A 24,378-nucleotide genomic window follows, 5' to 3' on the forward strand; every position below is an offset into this window, starting at 1 on the left:
ACGGGGCAATGAAGCAGACCACTCAACACAATGATCTATGAAGTTGTTCACACACTACTAGGGCAAACAAGCACAAGGGGACAGGGCCTGGCCCCTTGACTGTGCCGTTTAACGGGATGAGCAGAAGCGCAAATGTGAATCTTCTGCACGGTGCAGCCACCTGGTGGCACAGAGCTCAACCACACACAGTAGCAGTAACGAAATGTATTCTTGTTTGCTGCTGGTGTAAATTTTTCACAGGAGTGTAATCATCAACACATTCTTTTTGTAAATGTATAAAATGTTTTATAATTGGTTAGAGCAATATTAGCGCTTTGTTTGGCTGGTTAAGCTCCGCGCGAACAGGTGGCTGGACCATGCAGACCGATCAGGCTGCTCGCGTACATCTACGCTGAAGTTCTTTCATCAGCTTGAGTTTATGCCTCCAGCCATCCGTCAAAACGCCCAGCTCACCTGTGGTTACCGGAATACCAGACACGTTCGGCGCTGCGACAGAATGCTCGCAACACATGCTGCTTCGATAGCCCTCGCTTGGGGTCAACTGCCAAGCAGCTGGCAGAGAGTTTGGAGAGGCTTTGCGCGCTCGCTCCTAGAGAACCGGAAGTCGACGACACAACGTGCCATCATGACGCAGAGCCAGTGAAGGCGGAGCTTAGCCCCGATCACTCGGCGAACGAGTTGAGGAGAAAATGCGTTGCCATGGAAGGGGGTAACTTGTATTCGTCCATAGCTCTCTTAATATCAAACGCTTCACACAAATTGTGGTGCAAATTATTAACTTTAGCTGTACCCTACGCGTCTGCAAAATTTTTTCAAACCGTTTCAGGGGCCCTTTAATTCCAAGTGAAGGTAAGAGATGTGTTTGCTGTAATGTTAATTTATGACTAAACGATTGGCCACCAGCTCTGGCTAATTTTGAGATGACAAGTGCAGAGCATACAATGCGTGCTAATGATCGTGTCTGCAAAGTACTACATCGCTACGTGCTGCGGAAAGGTCTGAAATTTCAATCCGGATGCCGTTTTCCCTTTGCCTCACATCGACCGCGCTACAAGCCAGAGGATGATGTACTCGTGTGCCTGCGCCTATGTACTCGTGTCCGCAATGTGACGTCGATCATCAAGACACGTGACTTCAAGAATTATTCAAGGCAGCATCTGTTATTTGTATTATCTGTTGCTTGAATTGACAAATTGAAGTTTAGAAAAATAATAAAACACACAAACTGGATGTCTGTGTGTTTTTTGTTTTACTTCGCACCAAAGCAAGAGATGCACTTCCACTTCGTCTGCTTGTTCCCACGGTCGTGCGGTCACGTGTGCAGGTACCGAAATTATGCCATTTTCTACTGTGTTTCAGCACGTGATCACGCTCTGCGAGCCGCTTGTTCGGCCTCAGTATTCGTGCAGCACTGAATTATACTGCTAGTCATCTTTCCTTGTGCAAAACGCACAAAATCTTGCGCTGTGCGAACGAGACAACAGCTCGCGTGCAACGCCGTCAATGGAAGCACGCAGCGCCGAAAAAAAAAAGTTGAAAAAAAGTTAAGGCGAGGCCCGTGACATATACGTTGCACAATCCTTGAGGTCCATTATGAGAGAACGCAGGGAAGGAATTCCGCTTGCGGAAGCTAGACAACACGACTGGAAAGAGTGTCTCGATTGGCAGTGGAGCTCACCTTGTGAAATCATGGGTTTGCGGCACTGAAATATTTCTATCTTGGCTATTAATGAACCAGTTTGAAAAATTTTTGTGGCAGAACGCTCCCTAGAGGACACGTAACAACTTACAGTGTATAGCCGAAATTTACTATGAGGCCTGGTGAGGGGCCCTTTAATAAAGAAAAAGGCCTTTTGCTGCTTGCGGGAGCTGAACCCACAACTTCTATGTGATGCTTGCAGTTCTCTTCCATTTGAGCTACTGCGACAGCTATTCTTTCGTGCACTTGCTAGTGTATTTGTATAACATTAGCATAAATTAAAATGCAAACACAGAAAGACTACCATACTTTCTGGTGTGTAAGAAGTGTTCTCTTTCTTTTTTTTCATAATATTTCGTCAGTGCCCCTTATAAAATGGTACCATTTATATATGCATGAAACCATGCATGCTCGCATAATCGATGTGCACTTTTTTCTTCTTTTTTTCACGAGTAAAACAAACTGTGTGTGGCTGCATTCTGAAAGAAACTGAAGTCACTTTTAATAGTGGAGCGACCATGGCGGCAGATGCTGACTTCTAGGGCTCATTTTGCAGGGAGCTCGGTGACTGCAGTGCAGGCCGCCAGCATGGCCTCCTCGATTTAGGTGCCTCTGTGATTGGAGGTCACAGCTACCTGTTTGCGGTTATAATTTAATTTTTCTTTAAGAAATGGTTAAACCTACAAAGCTGACACAATAATTTAAAAAATGTAACAGGCAATTTGATTAGGCTAGTTGGTACGAATCTGTGGTGGCAGGTAGTTCAAAATTAACGGGGACACGGGAATAACGAAACACAAGTGCTTACATCAAATACAAAGACAAGTGCTATAATTCTATGTGTCATGCACAAATGACCGTTCATCCAAAACTATCCTGCGCATGTTGTAAATAGCTCAATTCCTTGCTTGTCATGGAAATAGATGGAGCACTTATACAAACTAAATCATCGCGCTGCATTTCTGTGGTCTCATCTATCAAGCAACGAGTTTTCTTATTCGGAACTCGCGAAAAGTAAGGGATTTGTCTTATACAAAAGTGCAACTGATAATCTGTAAAATATGGTACTCAAAACAGCTGTTACAGGTAATCACGTGGGAGTGCGATGTGGAGTCACCCCTTAGCCAGATTATAAATATGGGTATTCCCAAATGTATTATTTTTTTTGGGGTGGGGTGGGGGGGGCTGATTTAGGCCACTTTTGCAAATACAGGTGAACTTTTAAATTCAGCAGGAGACTCTGGTACACAGTTGCTTTCAGTTGATTAACATGCAAATGTATGCCAAGGGTACCTGAATTTATAACTTAACCCCAGTAGTGTTAGTTGGGGTCACGAATGATCATGGTAGCAGAAGTGGAATGTCCATTCAGCAGTTACCCAACGCATGCTCCCTCTGGCACATGCAGGAGCTGTGCTCGCACGCACAGCTGTTTGTGGACAGCAACGTCCGCGGCAACATCTGCCACGACCGGCCAGCCAACGCCTGGTTCGTCACTGTCTGCATGGCCCTGGCCCATGACCACGAGCTGCTTTCTAAGGTACGGCGTGAAGTGCTGCCTGGCTACTATTTGCAGTGTTGGGTTTGTCCACTGATGAAACCTACAGTGCACACAATTTCTTTCTTTTACTCCGCTGTAACCTTCACAGTCAAACCTGAATGTAATGAACATGACTAAATGAATTATCAGATATAGCTACTAGGAAATATAAAATTCTGATTGTTTTCAACAATATAAGTGTCTCTGTACCTATGCTTGTAACGAATAGTTGGTATAACAGGTACTTTTGTCTCAGATGTGATTTCATCATTAACTAGGTTCAAATGTATTCGGCAGAAAATGTGACTTATCAGTGTACACGGTGATACTGAGGGCCAAATTTTTTGGTCTCATGCTTTCTTTTTATTCTTTCTTTTATCTTGTTCCCAAACCATGCCTGGCCATAACTAATGCTGTTAGAAGAGCTGGTCGGTTTCTGGATTCATGATGCATGTTACTAGCACCTTTCCATAACTTCATAGCAGTTTCCTGGGGCAAGGCATCTTTTAAGAGAGAAGTGACGCACATGTGTGGCGGTAATGTTTTATGGTGTGGTTCTTTCCTGGCATACCATGGTATACCCTCTCCAGTGTACCTTGGTACGGCCTAAAGTTCAGTTGTAGCCCATTGTTTCTGCTGCATCTGTCTCCCTTTGTGTCCAGTTTGCTTGTGCACTGGTCATATGTGCCGTGAAACCAAACCGTGGCATTGGCATTGTCATAGTGCGTGATCGCAGACTTCAATGAGTTCTCAGAAGACTGTGTTTTGCAATAACGTGTATATGCAGAAGGTTGAATATCGTTTAATTTTTTTTGATGCACTGTGGTAATCAGCTAAGAGCACTCATTCCGCCCGCGCGAGAGAACGTACGGCACATACTCTCAAGTCATGAATGGCAACTCACCACTATTGTTTACAGGAAGGTACATAGTCAGTGCTCTCTACCTGTGCTAACCTTCGTGGCCAGAACTTGGAGGACAAAAAAAAAAAAGCTTGAGAGGAAGCTAGGGACCATACAATAAGCCATGGAATGGAAAATGATAGTTATAATGCTAAGAAATAGGTGTAACACCAAGTGAAAGGAAGATGGTAGTTTGGAGTATGGAGCAAGTTGTGTAACTGGTGTTTGGAAAGTGAAGTTCTGCAGAATGCATAGAGCAAATGGTCTGTGGTCTGTTAGAGTAACAGAACTTTTGCCAAGGGAATGCGTATGCAGTAGAGGAGAGCTGAGCATTAAGTGGTGCAATAACATTAGGAAATTTGCAAGTACAGTACTTCAAGCACATTCAAGCCTCTTACTTGCTTAAAACGTACTGACAGTTAGCATGTAGTTGCGAAAAATCCCCAACCCAGTCTCCATAGAGCCTAATGTATTGGCTGACTGCTTGACCGTAGTGGTTCTTTGGATGTCTACTGGTTAGTGTGTACCACGATCACTTCTTATTGCATAAAGGTTAACTGTGCCACCTAAATGCTCGGTGTGGCAAATGCCGCTTTAGGCCGCAAAAGATCTTCTGTCTTTTTGGAAGTACAGAGACCAGTCGACGAGTGATTCTTGCTTCGGCGTGAACGTGGCAATGCCTATATGGATAAGCATCGTAAATGCAAGCAGCCATGGTGGTGGCAGTCTCAGCAAAGAAAATTATCACCGACGAGCACACTAGTATGACTTATCACCCCAGAGCTTATCGTGATAATTTATTTTCAGCTATCGGCTTGGCAGCACGTGTGGTGCAGTGCATAATGCTGCTGTAAACCTACTGCGCACTTTTTTAATATGCAAAAACCCAAAATGCAGTCTGTGCAGGTCTGCTAGCAAACATGCACGGTACACGGGCAGTACTTTTGGGCGATTACTTTCTGAGATAGTTTCACTTTCACGAGACTTGGCATTGGCTGCCTTTAGGCATGTGGCCAACAGCGCTCTTGGCACTGTGAGTAGATGGCGAGCTTGGCACAGTTCCAGAAATGCTGTCGGCTGTATGCGCGGACAAGTCCGGTGCAGAGTCACACAAAATCTCACGAAAGTGAAACAGTCTCCGAAAGTGATCGCCCAAGAATTCCGCCCCAGAAAGCATCCCAGCATAGTCACAGCAAGTGCTTAGTAAGTGATGCACTGCACACAAATTGCAGGGAACAATCGGCATCATGCGGCATTGGATACCTTGGTTCACTGAAGTGCCGCCGATTTCACGGAGTAGCAGATCATTGTACAAAGGCGCAATTTGGCACTGAGAAAAGCCGTACGAGTCACCCGCACAACTGCGATGTCTGCCACTGTGTTCCCTTTCAAAGTTTTGAACTGCTCCTTTGGTTTTGCCTTTGCACTGTCGTACGGGAGCTAGAATCTTTTCAGCACTTCAGAAAAAAAAAAGGAAATACCCTTGTAATGCGTATCTTGGCCAACATTTACTGCAGCATCGCATTTATTTGTTGGTAAAGCCGGTGCACATCAGGAGATGGGGGGGGGGGGCATATTTGTACTTGGCAGTTAGTGCATATTACTGTTTTGTGTGTACTTATGCCATTCCTGCCAGGTACGTATTAATGAGGTTTCACTTGCTTGAAGATCACTGAAGAGTCTTCACAGTGGGCAAAAAATATAAACTGATGATGATGATGGCTTCTTCTTTTGTGTGGCTAGGTGTTCCCAGATGCCAAGCAGCAGGAGTGGCGTGCAGGGCAAACGCACCCTGGCGTGTTTCGCTTCCGCTTCTGGCTGCTGGGTGACTGGATCGAGGTACTCGTGGACGACCGGCTGCCTGTCACCAGCGGCAGACTCTACGGCTGCCGGTCACAGGTCCCCTCCGAGTTCTGGGCCCCCCTGCTGGAAAAGGCCTACGCCAAGTGAGGGTGGGGCTCCATACATTGGCAGCACCAATTCAGATGGGGTCAATGCCCCACAAGTGTCACTCGGTTGAAACAGAGGCAAGGGAAAGCAACAGAGTTTACAAATGTTGTGGCATGTGCACAGACTGCAGGCGAAAGATGGGAACACAGAAATGTCTCAGCATAGTTCGTAGTCAGTGCACGATGTATGGCAGGCACAAACATGTGAAAGCAACTATTGCGGAACCCAGATTATACAACTTTGAGGGGACTACACAAAACCGTTGTATAATCCGTGCGTCTTATAATTGAAAAACTAGGAGTATAGACAGTGACGCTCAGTCATGCTAAAAATATGGATACAGAACGCCCGTATAGACCCGTGGCACGAACCTCTGCATTTAATTGTAGGAGGTTGTGAGAAAATCTTTATTCTCACCTTTAAAAAAAAATCAGTGATCTTTTCCTCTACGTTTGCCCAGCGGCAATGCATCAGCTTCCTCTCGAGAGCTACAACATGTGGCTGCAAGTCAATATTGAACAACACACCTGCGTAAGTCTAAACGAATGCACAATTCGGAAGCAAGTTCTCTTCACTTATCGTCGTCTGAAGCGGAGACATCTTTCCTTGGGCGGTATTCTTGGGCAGTCGCTTTTGGAGTTATCTTCACTCTCGCAAAATTTTGTGTGACTTGGCGCCGAGAGTGTCACCGGCAAGTGTTTTTGGCACTGCACCAAGCTTGTTATCAGTGTTAAGACCACTACCAGTCTGTACATAGAGGGTTCAATGACAGGACAAAGTCTTGCGAAAGCGAAACCGGCTTCCTAAGTGATCACACGAGATCACGTCACCTTCGAGCTTGTTTGAGATTGAGTACTTCTAAAGTGCCCCTCACCAGGCCCCATAGCAAATTTTGGTTATACGCTGGAAGTTGTTACGTGTTCTCTAGGGAGCATTCCGCCGCAAAAATTTTTCAAATTGGCTCATTGATAGCCCTAGATAGAAATATTTCAGTGCCACGAACCCATGATTTCAGCAGGCGGGCTCCACTGCCAGGCAAGACGCTCTCTCTACTCGCCTCGTCTAGCCTTCGCAAGCGAACTTCCTTCCCTACGTTCTCCCATACCAGACCTCGAGGATCGCGTGACTCGTACGTCACAGGCTGCCCCGCCTTCATTTTTTTTCTGCTGGCTTTTCTTAATTTTTTTTTTGTGTGCTACGCATTTCCCCTGGCTGTGCTGCGCGCAAGCTGTTGTCTTGTTCGTGCAGCACACGATTTTGCTCGTTGTGCGCAAAGAAACCTAATAGCGGTATAATTCAGTGCTACACGAATGCTGAGGCAGAACAAGCGGATCAAAGAGTGTGATCACGCGCTGAGACACGGTAGAAAATGGCATAGTTCCGGTACTTGCACATGTGACCATACAACCGTGGGAACAAGCATACGAAGCGGAAGTACATCTCTCTTGCTTCGGTGTGAAGTAAAACAAAAAAGATGCAGACATTCCGTTCATGTGTTTTATTATTTCTCTAAACTTCAATTCGTCAATTCAAGCAACAGATCACTCAGATAACAGATGTCTTGAATAATTCTCGAAGTCACGTGTCACCACGAGCGCCATCACACTGCGGACACGACTATGTAGGTGGAGGGGCACGACCACGTCACCGTCCGGCTTGGAGCGCGACGGCTGCGAGAAGGAAAAACTGCGTTCAGTTTGAAATTTCAGATCTTTCCGCAGTGCATAGCGATGTAGTACTTTGCAGACATGATCATTATCGCGCAATGTATGCTCTGCGCATGTCAGCCCAATATGGCCAGACCTGGTGAGGAACCCTTCAATAAAACAGGTAGAACAAAGTAAAGCTGAAATATGGACTGTTATATCCGAAAGTCTGTTGTACACGGGTCCGTTGTAATGAGCGTAGACTGTATAAGATTGAGCACCTTTGAGCTGTGACAAGTTGTTCTCGTGGGAGACAATACGAGTTGCGAAAGATATGTTTCGCACATGTTCAAAAAATCACTCTTAATGGAGTGATTGGAAGTTGTTGATTCTAGATTTTCCCATGTAATTGCAGGGATATTGAAATCGCCAAATGAAATAATGGGAGTGTGACAGTACATTGTGGTAAGAAAAGGCAGAGCGGCATGGAAATTGTTAGCCAACCTACTGTCAGTGTTCAGGGGACGGTAGCAGATGCCAATAATAACTTCAGGGTAACATGCTTTTGAGGAGATTAAGAGGATTTCAAGGTCAGATGCAATATTGACAAGCTGATATTGAAGGCTACGGTGAGCTGAAATGAGAACCACACCTATTAATGCAGAGAAAAGACGGGGAATGTGGGAGATTGAGATTCAAGATGATGAGCAAAACGTGAACAAGGTGAATGCAGGAGCCAACGTTTCGACAAGTGGAGTTGTCTTCTTCAAGGCGAAGTATGCTTTCCTCGCCACAGTATATTCTGTATACACTGTATACTGTATATACTGTGGCGAGGAAAGCATACGTCGCCTTGAAGAAGACAAGTCCACTTGTCGAAACGTTGGCTCCTGCATTCACCTTGTTCTTGTTTTACTCATCACCTATTAATGCGGTCATTCCTGAATATATCTAATCCGGGAAAGACAGATGAGAGTTCATTATTATGTATTTACAAGGATAACCAAGTCTCGTGACAGCACTACAACATTTGATTGTGTTGACTGGATTAAAGCTGAGAGGGAATTACGCTTGGGGTAGGACGCTTCTAATGTTATAATGTTATAGTGCAAAAAAATGAAAAAAATGATATTGCACATGCACTGGCAGGACATGGATAAATCTTTGTTTCTTCCAAATAAGAGAAAATTGTACAGTCGAACCCGACTGTATCGAACCCGTTTACATCGAATTATTCTGTATATCGAACAAATTCTGGTCACAGTATAGTTACAATGAGTATATATAGCAAAAATTACGCTTACATCGAACAAATATTGCAGTGACTCCCGATATATCGAACCGTCAAGCGGCGGAAAAGTGCCCCCAGAAGTTGGCTTTCCCTCGCGGTAGCGGGGAAACCCGGTGGCGCGGCTCCATCCAACCGCTCTCCCTACCGTGACCGCGCTGCCTCGGGCTATTCGGGCGAGCCGTCGACACTCCCCCTGTCGCGCATAGTAGAGTCTATTAGGCCACCTCCTCCCTTTTTCTCTCTCCCATCTTTCACTTCCCACTCTCTCTCCCCTGACGACGCTTCGCCGTATTCCCTCACGGGTTGCAGAATCAAGCGTCCTTCCTTTCTTTAGATCACTATCTATCGACACTCCCCAGCAAAAAAATGATCCTGGCCCGCCTACAGCGCTTGCTCAGACAGCCAATCAGAGGCTCTTGTGCTCTCTTCGTGCAAGATGGCGAAAGTGCGAGTTGTCAGGCTGGTTTTCTGGTTTATCGTGTTTGCGCCTTGTGGGACTTCTCCCGCAGTGTTGCCGTGATGAAGCAGCAGAATTCGCCTTTCGTCGTGAAGCTCGAAATCATAAATCGCGTCGAACGCGATGAGGAGCACTCTCGGCACGGTTAGGGATAAAGTGACCCGACTCGCAACCCGGTGCCCGTGGCGCCCGACGCGTACGCACGGCCGTGTACGAGGGGTTCTTCATACGTGCTGGTATCCGCGTGCTCGGTGATGACTGTAAATTCTGATGAATGCGACAAAGCCGTTGCCGGTGTTGCCGAAGTTTGGAGCGAGCTGTCAAAATTTCCGGGACATTCGAATCAACGGCGGACGAGTTTGTCAGTGCAGATGATGGTGTCGCGACCACGGGAGAGCCCGGAAACGAAGACTACATCGCAGACATCGTACCGAACACAAATGAAAGTAGGCACGTTGAGGAAAGCAACTACGGTCCTTTGCCCACATCCTCCGAAGTGATTGGTGCACTCGCATTAGGCCGGTGCTTCTGCGCGAATGCAGAAGGTTGCGGCCTCAGCTGCTCAGACTCCTTAGACAACGTGGGGAAGTGCGTGCGTCGCAGGCAGCGAAATTGCCCGAGCAGAAGAAAATGCAGGACTAATTTATGCGAAACTAAACTAGTTTCTTCAATAAAGTGATTTTATAAATGGTATGTGCTTTTATGATATCCAATCATTTAGCAGGCTTATATCGAATTATGCTCTATATCGAACTGATGGGCGTTTTTTTGCGAGTTCGATATAGCCGGGTTTGACTGTATTTCTGTGAGAAAGAATGAGATGCGTGGTACTGTAAAGGACTTTTCTTTCTTTAGGTCATGGCAAACGGGTGCGCGTTACAATCGAGGGTGTTCTTATTATTTTTGTCATAAAAAACGGGTGTGCATTACAATCGAGGGCTCATTAGAATCAAGTAAATACGGTATGTATTTATGATAGGGAACCCATTACATTCTTAAAACACTGAAACAGTAAAATGCGCATAAATGTTTTAACGTGATAGCATTAGGGGGCCCCATGTCGCAGAAAATTCGGTGTCGGCATCCCTGTGAGCAGAAATTCCTGTATATATTTAGGTATATGTATATGCCACGCCTTGCTATGCGACATGCACTATATGCGGGTTATATGTATTGCCACACCATTCTGTCACTAATGTTGCTCATACCTTGTCTTACCTTCTTGACAAAGTTATTCCTCGTAATTTTGAGAATGACAGCCCACAAACAAATGTCATGAGACAAATCACCGACAGCACATGCCTTTTATGTTAACTCTTCTCAGACTGAAATATTAAGATCTGAAATGATGCAATCTTTTTTGGCACGGCTGTGCACTACCTCCGAGATCGGCCTACCTCAGTGTGCCTTCGTGCATAGTGTTCGCTGCCAGTGTTTCATGGTAAACATAACAGTTACATAAGCTGCAGTTGCCAGGAAGTGTGAGAAGCAGTCAGGGATCTTTGAATGCTGTCGTGTTCCACACTTAAAGGCAAAGCTTAAGCGTCCTGCAAATTTGTTTGTGTAGGGGCGTGCGATTATTTGGAAATTTTTAATACTATTGAATATTATACATTTAATACATTAGACTCGCATTAATTTGCCTATGGTTAATTGATGCTTTGGTTAGTGCGATCTTGACCCAAGGACCCAGCCTGGCGCCCACGCATTCTATGGGCCCAAACGATCATTATGTCAATCCTGAAATTGGCCTTAGCCAGATAACTTCAACTTACCCAGTCAACATGTATGCGCCGGACCCCTATGGTGACTCCAATAACGATCATTTTAGTGGCAGAGTCTGTCTCAGCAGAGCTTAGGGGGCAGTGAATGAGTTCAACACGTCATCTCGCACCGAAAATGCCTACTTTGGGCACACCCTAGAAAGATCTTGAAGCAATAATGGTAGCTCCAATTTCGAATTATGGTATTTAACCCATTCTATGGCGTGCCTTGTTTTTTCCCAAATAACTTGGGCGAAAATTGCCTGAATGGTGCAATCAGATACGAAACCAAATCGCCTTTGCGGTGTTTTTATGCTTTACAGCCTACCATGAATGTATTGCGGCGAAACTAACTTTAGTAAACCTGCCACCATTGTGGAGCACATATTAGACCCTTGCCGATTCTTTCTTGCAAAAAAATCAGGTGCTCGTTAGATTTCTATCTTGCTTAGGAGCTTTAATGTCATTTCTACATTAGTTTTCTGCTTCAGAAACAATATATTGGCGCTCGTTTGATTCGGGGGCATGTTAGACTTGGGAAAATACTGCCAAATTAATAAGCGTTATGAGCTGGTGTTTTTTCTGTGCTTGTTTAATTCGGCCTGCTGGATAATTCGATCAATCTCATCGGCCCCGTCAGGGTGGAATTGACAGAAGTCAACTATATTTGTATTCACTTTGAAAACTATGTATAGCCTTTAGGAGGATACGAATTTACGAAAACAATCTAGCATATTATGGCTGCGCGGGGGCAGACATAGTTCTTTTCACTTGTTTCTATGTAATCAGGGACTGTGTCCCTGATTCATGACAAGTTTTGTGACAATATTGTGCTGCTGTCGTAATTTGACACGTAAAGCACACTCAGCCACCAGACGAATAAATTGCACAGGAGAGCCAACCTCTTGGTGGGAAGGGGCACGTGTTCTTGAACAGCAAAAGTGGATGTGCAGCACAACAAAAGGAGATTGCGCAAAGAAGCCTATATTACTCCATTTCAGACATCAGGTGTAAGGCTGTGGGAGCCACACAAGTAGTTCGGTGACAAAAATGGATCACTCCACGCAGTCCGTCCATGCGTTGCTGCATGCCAACGGCGTTTGCTTGTGCGAACTCACACGTGAGGCTGCAACGACAGGCTGTCAATAAAAAAAAAAGCCGAAAAGAAACGTACTGAAAAACAAATTGATCTAAAACAACGCATTCGATAACCGTATATCGCCGTTTGTTTGTTTCTAAGTATTAAAACATTTTTTTTTCATTCAATACTGAGCCTATATAAAGGACAGTTTCACACAATTGCTGTCAAGAACCTCGAACTATTTCTAAGTACGGATGCAGCCACTGCAAAAAGTCTCTAGCCTCCACAGCGTTGCACCTGATGTCTGAAACGGAGTATAACTGCAGTGATAACACTTTTTTCCGGAAATATAGTCTGATGAACTGATCCACAACAGCAATGCCCGTCCACGTGGCCCTAATATGCAAACATGCCAGCTTCCCACTGCATGCTCATGTCCCGCCTCAGAGCAGTGTATCGCACGCCTGTTACAACATTTCAGCATTCAGCGATGGGCGATCTGCTACCGCAACATGGCTTAGCCACATCAGCTACTCGTACAAATATCACATGCGATGGATGTTTCGCAGTGGACATTACAGTCTGCGTGCTGCAGTATACTAAAAGGCGCCATTCTAAACAAGTGCTAGTGCATTACACATGCTTTCTGGGGCTCACAATCAAAATCTTATCTTTCTTATGCAATCGAAGGTACCCTCCCTCTTCTCACCCCACATTATACGTGTGGCTGTGTTATATTCTTTACAGGGAGTTGGTCGGATGTCTTGCACTGAAGGAAAAAAGGGGCATGCCACAAAAGCTCTGCTGCAGATGTCCTGCTTGCATGTGGTGTAGAGAAAAAAGAAACTGTGTTCGTGCACAATGGTCATAGTAGCAAGCAGTACAGCACGGTCTTGGTTGGGTGCGAATGTGGCTTTTGCTTCGCTTGTTTGTTGGCAATTTTGCAGTGTCATCCGCAATCCTGAGCTTATTGCTTGACAACAAAAGCACTGGGTGACAACCGGCTCTGGCATGCCTCCGAGTTATTGGCATTTGATCCTGTATAATAATGCACTGGTTGGCAAAACCATACAGATATAGTGTGAATTGCTCAATTTTCCAAATCGGCATATGAGTCAAATAAACAATGATTTACTGTAATGGCTTACTAGTCTATATTTTGTTGTGGACAACATACCGCATTTACTTGAACCTAATATGCACTTTTTTCCCAATAAAACTGGTTGAAAAATTGCGTGCCTGTTAGAATCAAATACGACCCTAAATCTTAGTCACCATATCACCATCAGCATTTCAACAACTTGGAGGACGCTTAAGCTTCGCCTTTAAGAGGGAAATGCGATATTGTTATCGAGCCTCGTTAATGCTGATGCCGACATTGAAGATTCTGCAACATGGGGCCCGATAGAAAACAACGGTGGGCTGATTCTGGTGGAAGTGCAGAGCAGTGGCCCATACCCCCGTAAGCAAGGAAAAAGGGGTTTGTGCTCGAGTTTCCGTATAACAAAATCATGTTTTATTGTATGTTCAAACTATTTATCATGTCTGCTATCATGTCTGTAGGTCGCACGCAAGTCGGATTTTACGAATTTTCTAATGCATTTTACTTTGGGAAATTCATTTAGTTAAATAACGCTTATGCACCATGCGAAGGGCCTGCGTGGTTGCGGTTCGGGATTATTTTTTCTGACGGACAGTGCTGCCGACACCGGATTTTATACGACGTGGGGCCCAAAATGGTTATCGTCCTGGTGTAGTTGTGCCATCATTGTGACTCTGTGTTCGTATCACCTCTTGTTGAAATGAACTTTTTCTAAACACCATGGCCATCTCATATGGCTTCAAGCCTAGCTGCCATAGTTGCCTCCATGCGCTATAGTATGTGTGCTCAGGTTAGTCCACCATCTGTCTTTCCATTTTGTGCGTTTGCTGTATCAGCATGGAAGCGCCGACTGCGAAAACATGCCAAGTTCATCACGATGCCACAATAAAAGGAAAGTGATCAGGTGTGCAGAGGCGGACAGAAATCGGGCTGCATCACTGGCGTTCGGAGTTCCCGAAACTTGCATGCAGCACTGGTGTAAACAGGAGAGGCATCCTACTCTGGTGGCTGTTGCATATGGTGCGGCCGCACACAGCTGTATGGGCCCTATCTTGAAAGCGATCAGCGATAGGGACAGAGTCTATGCATCTAGGCACACCGCACTGTGTTCTCGTCACTTAGTTCGCGTTGAAGCGAGAGGCAGCACAAAGGTCAGTTAACTCGCTCATGCTGTCACACTTCCTGACCTCACCGTTTTGATAGCAAGTGAGATGTGTTCAAGTCCACCATGCTTGTTAATTTAATTAGTAAGCGAATGTTTACAAGTTTATACGGCCTACAAAGCTACTATCCTTACTTCGTATAGCAGTCTACAGATTTGCTATCGTAATCGATGCTTCGCCTTCAGGCGATACTCAGACTTCTTTTTTTCAGGGGAACTTTAGTGCTTTGGGAGTAAATCTATTTTTCCAAACGAGAGAAAGTTGTATTTTTGTATGAACGCATGAGGGGCATGGCACTGTTAAGGGATTTTTTTTTTAGGTCATGGCGAACGGGTACGCATTACAATCGAGGGTGCATTAGAATCAAGTAAACACAGTAATTGCGATGTTCCTACCCATTAAAGCAACCAAACTTGCCAATAAAGCACCTGCATATTGTCACGTGGTGGTGACGTTCAAGAACACAGTAGCAATGCTGTGAAAGACAAAACTGTGCCCACAAAAACAGGCTACACTTATAGCACAACGATAACGGCGAACACGGTCGGCGATCGTGGAAAATCTGATCAGCGGGTCAAGCGCGTTGGCTTTTATACAGCAGTCGTCGAATGTTCCAGAGTAAACGATCGGACCCACGTGCCTTCCACAAAGTTCTACACCATTCGCGCCACGTGATGAAATCAGATAACACAAGGTTCGGCGACAACAGACAGCCGGGTAGAAGCATCGATAACTTTCCAGAAACTTCGGATACACGCAGGCACGTCCCGCGCTGTGCGATTACATTTGTTAGGCGGCGAAACGTGGTCGCCCGTTAAAGATAAGTACATGTGTCAATACCCCTCTCTTAAAAAGTATCGACCCAATGCTGCATACAAACGAAAATAATAAAGAAAAACACCCGTAGCAAAGAAAACAACAAAATAAGAAAGTTCGTCAGCGTTCGTAAAAGGGTTTCAGATGCACCACGTGGACCACTTCAGATCGTGCGTGGTGCTGCTGTGAATGCGAAATTCTGTCTGGCACGACCTCATAGTCCAGTGCGCCAATACGTTGAATGACCTTGTAGGGTACGAAATAGCATCGCAATAGTTTCTCACTCAGTCCTCGTCGGCGTATCGGTGTCCAAACCCAAACACGGTCGCCGGGCTGGTACTCGACGAAGCATCGTCAGAGGTTGTAGTGTCGGCTGTCGATCCTCTGTTGGTTCTTGATCCGTAGGCGGGCAAGCTGTCGGGCTTCTTCGGCGTGCTGGAGATAGCTAGCGATGTCAACATTCTCTTCATCAGTGACGTGGGGCAGCATGGCGTCGAGCGTCGTCGTCAAGTTACTGCCGTAAACCAGCTTAAACGGCGTGATCTAGGTTGTTTCTTGCACCGCCGTGTTGTAAGCGAAGGTTACATATGGCAGGACCACGTCCCATGTCTTGTGCTCGACTTCGACGTACATTGCTAGCATGTTGGCGAGGGTCTTGTTCAGGCGCTCTGTGAGACCATTCATCTGCGGATGGTAGGCAGTTGTCCTCCTGTGGCTTGTCTGGCTATAGTACTGCAGAATGGCTTCGGTGAGCTCTGCTGTAAAAGCTGTTCTTCTGTTGATGATGAGGACTTCTGGGGCACCATGTCGCAGCAGGATGTTCTCGACGAAAAATTTCGCCACTTCGGCTGCACTGCCTTTCGGTAGAGCTTTAGTTTCAGCAAAGCGGGTGAGATAGTCCGTCGCCACGACCTTTAGTTTCAGCAAAGCGGGTGAGATAGTCCGTCGCCACGACGATCCACTTATTCCCGGATGTTGACATCGGAAACGGCCCCAACAAATCCATCCCAATCTGCTGGAATGGTCGGCGAGGAGGTTCGATCGGCTGTAGTAATCCTGCTGGCCTTGTCGGTGGTGTCTTGCGTCATTGACAGTCTCGGCATGTCTTGACGTAACGGGCGACGTCGGCAGTCAGACGCGGCCAGTAATAATACCTTTCCTGTATTCTGGACAACATCCGAGAGAATCTGAGTTGCCCAGCGGTTGGATCGTCGTGTAGGGTGTGCAGTATTTCTGGATGCAGCGCTGACAGTACAACAAGAAGGTAGCTGGCGCGGACTGGTGAGAAGTTCTTCTTCATGAGCAGGTTGTTTTGTAGCGTGAACGAAGACAGCCCGTGCTTAAATGCCCTAGGGACAACGTTGGTGTTCCCTTCCAAATACTCGACGAGGCCTTTTAGCTCCGGGTCTGCTCATTGCTGTTTAGTGAAGTCTTCCGTGCTTATTATTCCAAGGAAGGCGTCGTCGTCCTCATCGTCTTGCGGCGAGGGATCGATGGGGGCGCGTGATAAGCAGTCGGCGTCGGAGTGTTTTCTTCCAGACTTGTATATTACCGTGACATCATATTCTTGCAGTCTGAGGCTCCACCGTGCTAGCCGTCCTGAAGGGTCCTTTAAGTAAGCTAGCCAACACAACGCGTGATGGTCGCTGACGACTTTGAATGGCCTGCCATAGAGGTAAGAGCGGAATTTAGCTATAGCCCAAATGATGGCGAGGCATTCCTTTTCAGTCGTAGAATAATTGTTTTCCGCTTTTGACAGCGACCGGCTAGCATACGATATTACCCGTTCAAGTCCTTCTTTCCTCTGGACTAGGACGGCACCGAGGCCTAGGCTACTGGCGTCAGTGTGGATTTCGGTATCGGCGACCTCATCGAAGTGTGCAAGTACCAGTGGCGACTGCATGCGTCGTTTGAGTTCTTGAAATGCCTTGGCCTGCGGCGTTTCCCACTTGAACTCGACCTCACATTTGGTTAGATGTGTTTGCGGCTCCGCGATGCGTGAAAAGTCCTTGACAAAGCGCCTATAGTAGGCACACATGCCAAGGAATCTGTGCACTGGCTTCTTGTCGGTTGGCTGCGGGAACTTTGCGATGGCAGCTGTCTTCTGTGGCCTGGGGCGTACTCCTGATTTGTTGATGACGTGGCCTAGAAACAAAAGCTCATCGTAAGCGAATTGGCACTTTTCCAGCTTCAGAGTGAGCCCTGATGACTTGATGGCCTCTAATACTGTCGCAAGCCGCTTAAGGTGATCGTCGAAGTTTCCGGCGAAGACGATGACGTCATCCAAGTAACCAAGACAGGTCTGCCACTTCAATCCTGCTAAAACCATGTCCATCACGCGCTGGAACGTTGCAGGCACCGAGCAGTCCAAATGGCATAACCTTGAACTCGTAGAGGCCGTCTGGCGTGATTTTCGCGATCCCTTTCGTCGACTTCTATTTGCCAGTAGCCAGACTTGAGGTCCATCGATGAGAGGTATTTAGCGTTGCAGAGCCGATCCAATGCGTCGTCTATCCGTGGAAGGGGGTACACATCCTTCTTCGTGATCTTGTTCAGTCGACGATAATCGACGCAGAAGCGTAGGGTTCCGTCCTTTTTCTTCACCAGGACTACAGGAGAGGCCCACGGGCTTTTCGACGGTTGGATGATGTCGGTGCACAGCATTTTGTTGACTTGTTGCCTAATAGTTTCACGTTCTCGCATCGAAACTCGGTAAGGGCTCTGGCGGAGTGGTCGAGCGCACTCTTTGGTTATTATGCGATGCTTTGCAAATGGTGTTTGTCGAATCCTCGATGACGTCGAAAAGCAGTCTTTGTATTGTTGGAGAAGACTTCTGATCTGTTGCTGCTTACTCATAGGAAGACTTGGATTCACATCGAAGTCTGGTTTGGGGACTATGCTCATCGGGGTAGGTGCGACTGAATCAGAGAGGACAAAGGCATTGCTAGTTTCCACAATTTCCTCGATATATGCGATTGTCATGCCCTTGTTGATGTGCTTGAACTCTTGGCTGAAGTTGGTTAGCGTAACTTCCACTTGCCCTCCGTGGAGTCGAGCAAGCCCTCTTGTGACGCAAATTTCACGGTCAAGCTGTAGATATTGGTCGCCCTCGATGACGCCTTCTATGTCAGCAGGTGTTTCGGTGCCGACAGAAATAATAATGCTGGAGCGCGGCGGGATGCTCACTTGATCTTCGAGCACACTCAAGGCGTGGTGTTGTGACTACGAAAGCTCTCTGGCGGTATCGCTTGATCTTGCGACAGTGTTCTCGATTTCGACTTCAGGTCGATGACTGCGCCATGTTGATTCAGGAAGTCCATGCCGAGAATGACGTCTCGTGAACACTGTTGGAGGATAACGAAGGTGGCAGGGTAAGTCCGGTCATGAACGGTAATTCTTGCCATGCAGATCCCAGTCGGCGTAATCAGGTGACCTCCAGCGGTCCGAATTTGAGGGCCTTCCCATGCAGTCTTAACTTTCCTCAACTGGGCAGCGATGGGTCGGTGCCCAGTTGGGTCGAGGCCGGTGGTTCTTTGTCTTGTGTTACAGTTAGGTTTTAGCGTCGGATCACGGCTGCGTGGTGTTGAACTGAAGTTGGAACGTTGCGTCGTCAAGTCGTCTTTCGTCGGTGTAGTCTTGGCTTCCTGATTTCGTTGGGACGGTGGCGTGTCGTTATTATGTCGTCTAGATGGTCTCTTCGTCAGCGGCGGAGTATCTTCATCAGTTCGACGAAGAGCAACCGCACCTCCATCGGTTGCTGCTTTTAGTTTTCCGGATATGGGCTGACGGACCGGCCCCGGACTGGGCCATTATATGGTTGGCGCTGCGGCGACAGGTAGCGGCCTGGTGACGGCGAACAGGAAGGTTATTGAGGGCTCCATTGAGTGGCGGGGAGGTAGTCGGCGATATCGCGAGGTCGTTCGCCAATCTGTGGCCGCGGCGCGTTAACAGCGAAACCTCGCAGTCCCATCTCCCGGTATGGGCATCGGCGGTACACATGGCCGGCTTCTCCGCAGTGGTAGCAGAGCGGGCGGTGGTCGGGGGGCGCCAAACGACAGTCTTCCTTGGAATGCCGCGTGGGTTGACGGGTTGGCGTGCTGGCGGCGGGGTTGGTGGTGGACGACGGAAGTGTGTAGTCACTGGGCCCGTTCGTGGGCGTGGAGGGGGAACGTGACAGCGGGCTACAGCGGCGTATGTCATCGCTTGCAGCTGAGGCTGCGGCGATTCAGGGGCTACTCCGAGTTGTTGTTGGAGCTCCTCATGCACGGCATCGGCAATCGAAGTCACTTGAGGCTGTGATGACGGGAACAGCTTCTGTAGCTCCTCCCGCACGACCGCTCGGATAGTCTCGCGCAGGTCATCGGTGGCCAGTGACTGAACTCCCGCGTAGCTTGTTGAGTTCGGGCGGCGGTCGAATTGCTGGTTTCGCATCTCGAGTGTCTTCTCGATGCTGGTGGCCTCGCGAAGAAACTCGTCAACTGTCTTTGGTGGGCTTCGTACCATTCCGGCAAAAATTCCTCCTTCACGCCACGCATGAGTAGGCGGAGTTTCTTCTCCTCGGGCATTTCGGGGTCAGCGTGGCGAAATAGACGGCTCATTTCTTCCGTAAAGATGACAACATTCTCGTTTGGTAGCTGCACTCGGGCGTCCAGCATAGCTTCGGCCCTTTCCTTGCGCACGACGCTTGTAAAGGTGCGCAGGAAGCCACTACGAAACAGGTCCCACGTTGTCAAAGTCGACTCCCTGTTTTAAAACCACGTTCTGGCGGCATCTTCTAAGGCGAAGTAGACATGCCGCAGCTTGTCGTCGGCGTCCCAGTTGTTGAATGTCGCAATTTGTTCGTTTGTCTCCAGCCAGGATTCCGGGTCTTCAGTCGCTGCTCCATGGAAGGTCGGTGGGTCCCGAGGTTGTTGTAGGATAACGGGGGACGCTGGGGCAGCCATTGGGGTTGTCTTGACCACAATCTTCTTTGTCGTCTCGGGTAGAAGTCCGTGCTCTGGGGCCAGTCCTTGCAGTCTGCGGCTAGCACGCTGGTCTTGGGCGATGTTGGTTTTGTCCTCGGGCTTCGGGCTTGGATCGCGGCTTTGCGGGGGTGTTCGGTACATGAACGCACAAGCACCTCCACCAGATGTCACGTGGTGGTGACGTTCAAGAACACAGTAGCAAAGACAAAACTAACTTTCATTGGGCGAACCTGCGCCCACAAAAGAAGGCTACACTTATAGCACAACAATAGCGGCGAACATGGTCGGCGATCATCGAAAATCTGATCAGCGGGTCAAGCGCATTGGCTTTTATATAGCAGTCATCGAATGTTCCAGACTAATCGTTCAGACCTGCATGCCTTCCACAAAGTTCTACACCATTCACGTCACGCGATGAAATCAGATAACACAAGTTTCGGCGACAACAGACAGCCGGGTAGGAGCATCGATAACTTTCCAGAAACTTCGGATACACGCAGGCTCGTCCCGCACTGTGCGATTACATTTGTTAGGCGGCGAAACGTGGTTGCCCGATAAAGATAAGTACACGTGTCAATATGTTATTTGATATTATGTTTGTTTACATTTGTTATTGCAAATAGTATTTAATTGTATGTAACTTCTTGACCATAGAGCCCCATGTATTTAGAACCTCAATATAATGAAGTGTGTTCATGATTTCAATATAACGAAATTTCAATGCTGCTGCAAATGGATACTTAGACAATGCAGACGATCAAATAGTTGAATTACATGTGGCTGTTTGCGAACGCACCTTTCAAATCGTGCACCACATGACCAAGAACAACAAACAAAGCGGAGCAGTATGATATTCTGTATGAAGTCCAACTGTCATAACATCCTATTGGGTACCACATGCTATATGCTTTAGGTACAAATGAAAGCATGTGAAGGTGAGCTAAGAAGGATGGTGCCTAGATGAGTGCTGTCTTCCCATGCAAGCAAAGAGAAAGGGGGAGTGCTCTTGTTTGCACATATATCCTTCTCTAGTGCTGCCGTGGCTGCGTTTGGCTGTCAACGATTGCTTTTGTCGATTGTCTGATAATTTGGAAAATTTTACAGCCTCTTGCATGCAAGAACAATTAATCGGCAACTGTACTTAAAAAAAAAAGGGGCTGAATTTCAATATAACGGAGCAAATTTCTGATTTTAGCGACTTCGTTATATCGAGGTAGAGCTGTATTTACACACTCCTAGCCTTTGTGCAGGTGCTTTACGATTGCTACTTTATCAATACACTCTCCAGCAGATGTCGTGGGTTCCCTGCTATGACGTACAAAAGCACCTCAGTTCTAAGCAGCATTGTTGGGCAAGAAGTGCATTCGCTGACAATGCTAAGAGTTTGTTGATTTCAGCTGCTGATTTGTTGAGCGACTTGGGTTCTTCATTGGCTAACATTTTACTTGACTAGGTAGTAATTCGTGCCTCGTACCTGCGAGCAGAGCAGACACTTGTTTTTCCTCTTCTATGCATTTGTCTTAATTTTAGCCTCTATGCTTTCAACTGCACCCTGACCCTTGCACACGACCTGAACTGCCTCTTGGATGTACCACTGTGTGGGCACTGAGGCCTTGCATGCTACACAGATTCCTGGGTTGCTACGAACTTCTGGAGGCATGCAGCCTGTCGGATGCGCTAGTGGACATGACAGGAGCCGCTGCCGAGCACCTGGAGTTGGCTGTGGGTGGTTATGCACGTGACCCCGCGCTACAGCAGCAGCTTTTTGCCAAAATGCAGGCTGTGTTGGACAATTCCTGCCAGGCAGTCGTCTGCTGTGCTATCTCGGTAAGCGTTCATTTAAGTTCACCTAGGCTTCAACTGGGGCTGGTTTGTGAGACACCGTTCAGCTAACTGCATCGTTTTCTTCACAAAAGACAGCACCAAGATGGACAAGGTCGAACAACTGCACACTTGTTCATTCTTGTCCTGCTTAATCTTGTGTTTCATATGGACACCGGCACAGTAAACCGAATAAGTTCTGAATGCACATTGAAAGGCAACCAGTAGGTAATTCTGCTGCAGCAAAAAAATGTAGCGTGCACTTTAGCGACTTCACCAACACCCCTTTGAGGCAGAGATCACGCATTCGGAGCCTGATCATCGGTCAGCAGACATTTCCGTGTATAATTTGTCCTGCTCGTTAAATAGTGGTACTGTATTTAACGGAATGTAACGCGATCGCTATTGTAGCACTAAGGTCAACTTACCAGTCATGTGTAATGAAAACATAAAATGGTGAAGGTAATGTGAGATGAACGGAAAAATAAATGGTACCTTTATTTAAGGAATCGGAATTGGGAAACGAGTCCCCTTCACTCATCATTGTCTGAAGAGGAGGCAGTGCTTTCCTTAGGTGGTACTCTCAGGCAGTCACTTTTGGAGTAGTTTCACTTGCGCAAAATTTTGTGTGACTTAGGACTGAACGCGTCCCAAATGAGTGTTTTTGGCACTGTGCCGATCGCGGTACCTCTGCACAGTGCAAAGAGCACTATTGGGCGAGCACTTCGAGGTATCCGGTGTCGGGACAAGCCAAGTCTCGCGAAAGCAAATGTTGCGTCACCGCAACATGTCGCACACACATTTGCTTAGAAGACCATCCAAGTAGCTCAAGCGCACTCTAAACCTAGCTGTAGCTTTCAATGCTTTTCCCTTCTGGCAAAACCTACATATTTTCTTTGCCAGTTAGAACCTTGTTTACAAGGTTGTTTCACTCACACCGAATGCAGATGCATTGTTCCTGCGGCACTTGTTGAGTGCCTTCGTTGCCTTTTGTGCGTGTTCTCTGCAGGTGGAGCACGCAGACGAGATGGGCAGCACGACGAGCAATGGTCTGCTTAAGGGCCACTCCTACCAGGTGGTGTCTGCCCGACAGGTGGTGCCCATGGATGCCCCCTCCTGGCAGGAGCTCTTTTGCGATCGACCGCAGCTGCGTCTTCTCCGGCTGCGCAACCCGTGGTGTTATATGGCATCAGCCTGGACGGGCATCCTGGCTCAGGGGTGAGAGGGCACTCTGCTTTGGGCACAGGATGCTTTTGCATGAGCAGTTGTCTCAAGTAAAGCTGCACTTGCTGTACTAATGTCATACCTACCAACTCTCCGGAGCGTTTTGTGATGCTTACAAATTCAGGCCGTTTCTACAATTTTACTACTCTTGCCTCGTTTTAGGAAAAATAAAAGCAGTTTGCCTAAAGCTGTTGAAAGATGGGGTGGCAGAAGGTTGCAAAAAATGTATGCAGAAAAGAAATTACCGATGGTACTTGCAGTGCCCTCATGTGGCAGTGCAAGACATCACGTACCTGAGGAGGGCCGTATGGTATATAGCGCCAAACAAATGTATTCAATTTTCTGAAGTAAGTGAAACTGGTGGCAGCAGAGTCACTGAAAGAAGTAACTGTGATCTATAAATGTGTTGCTTGTCAGTCTATGCCATTCCATATTTGCTGCTGCTACTGCTGCTTGTGTTTTGTATCTAAAGGTAAACAATCAATAATGAAGTGCATGTGTATCCCAGAAAAGATCTGCTCAGGGCAAACTTCTAAAAAATATGCATGTTATTGCTTGTGTGTTTGTGCTTGATTTGTGCTGTGTCTCAAATGCACATTGAAAAGCTCCATTTGGCGAAAATTATTCCAGTGACCTGCACTCAGTGTCTATCTCGGCACCTGTGCTGATCTCAGGCCCTATCGATCCAGTTGATGCAACTTTTATCCTCGACTCCACAGCATACATATCGATGACAGTAGTTGCGTTCACTACTTTCTATGATGGTTTCTTTGACGTAATTGTTTACACTCCTTTTCATATGTAGCAGCAACACTACAAAGGCTAGAGGGTTGCGATGCAAAACTATCAATGACAAAATGAACTATCGATAATATACGATTGATGACTCAAAACTACACAATGTGCATGAACACAATGGAACATGAACTTTGCAATGTTTTCCTGCATATTTCTAACCAC

At 46.9% G+C, this 24,378-nt stretch overlaps 1 protein-coding gene across 2 annotated transcripts in view; it reads left to right on the forward strand.

The window, feature by feature from the left end:
• LOC142573138 (calpain-5-like) overlaps positions 1–24,378 on the forward strand; it is a 74,539-nt gene that overhangs the window by 7,362 nt on the left and 42,799 nt on the right. For both annotated transcript variants that reach the window (XM_075682674.1, XM_075682675.1), the window contains exons 3-6: positions 3,108–3,239; positions 5,884–6,086; positions 22,002–22,200; positions 23,204–23,412. In XM_075682674.1, the coding sequence (XP_075538789.1) occupies positions 3,108–3,239; positions 5,884–6,086; positions 22,002–22,200; positions 23,204–23,412 (743 nt within the window). The remainder of the gene's footprint in view (positions 1–3,107; positions 3,240–5,883; positions 6,087–22,001; positions 22,201–23,203; positions 23,413–24,378) is intronic.

Source organism: Dermacentor variabilis, chromosome 2 (assembly GCF_050947875.1).
Source record: "Dermacentor variabilis isolate Ectoservices chromosome 2, ASM5094787v1, whole genome shotgun sequence".
Classification (NCBI taxonomy): Eukaryota; Metazoa; Arthropoda; class Arachnida; order Ixodida; family Ixodidae; genus Dermacentor; species Dermacentor variabilis.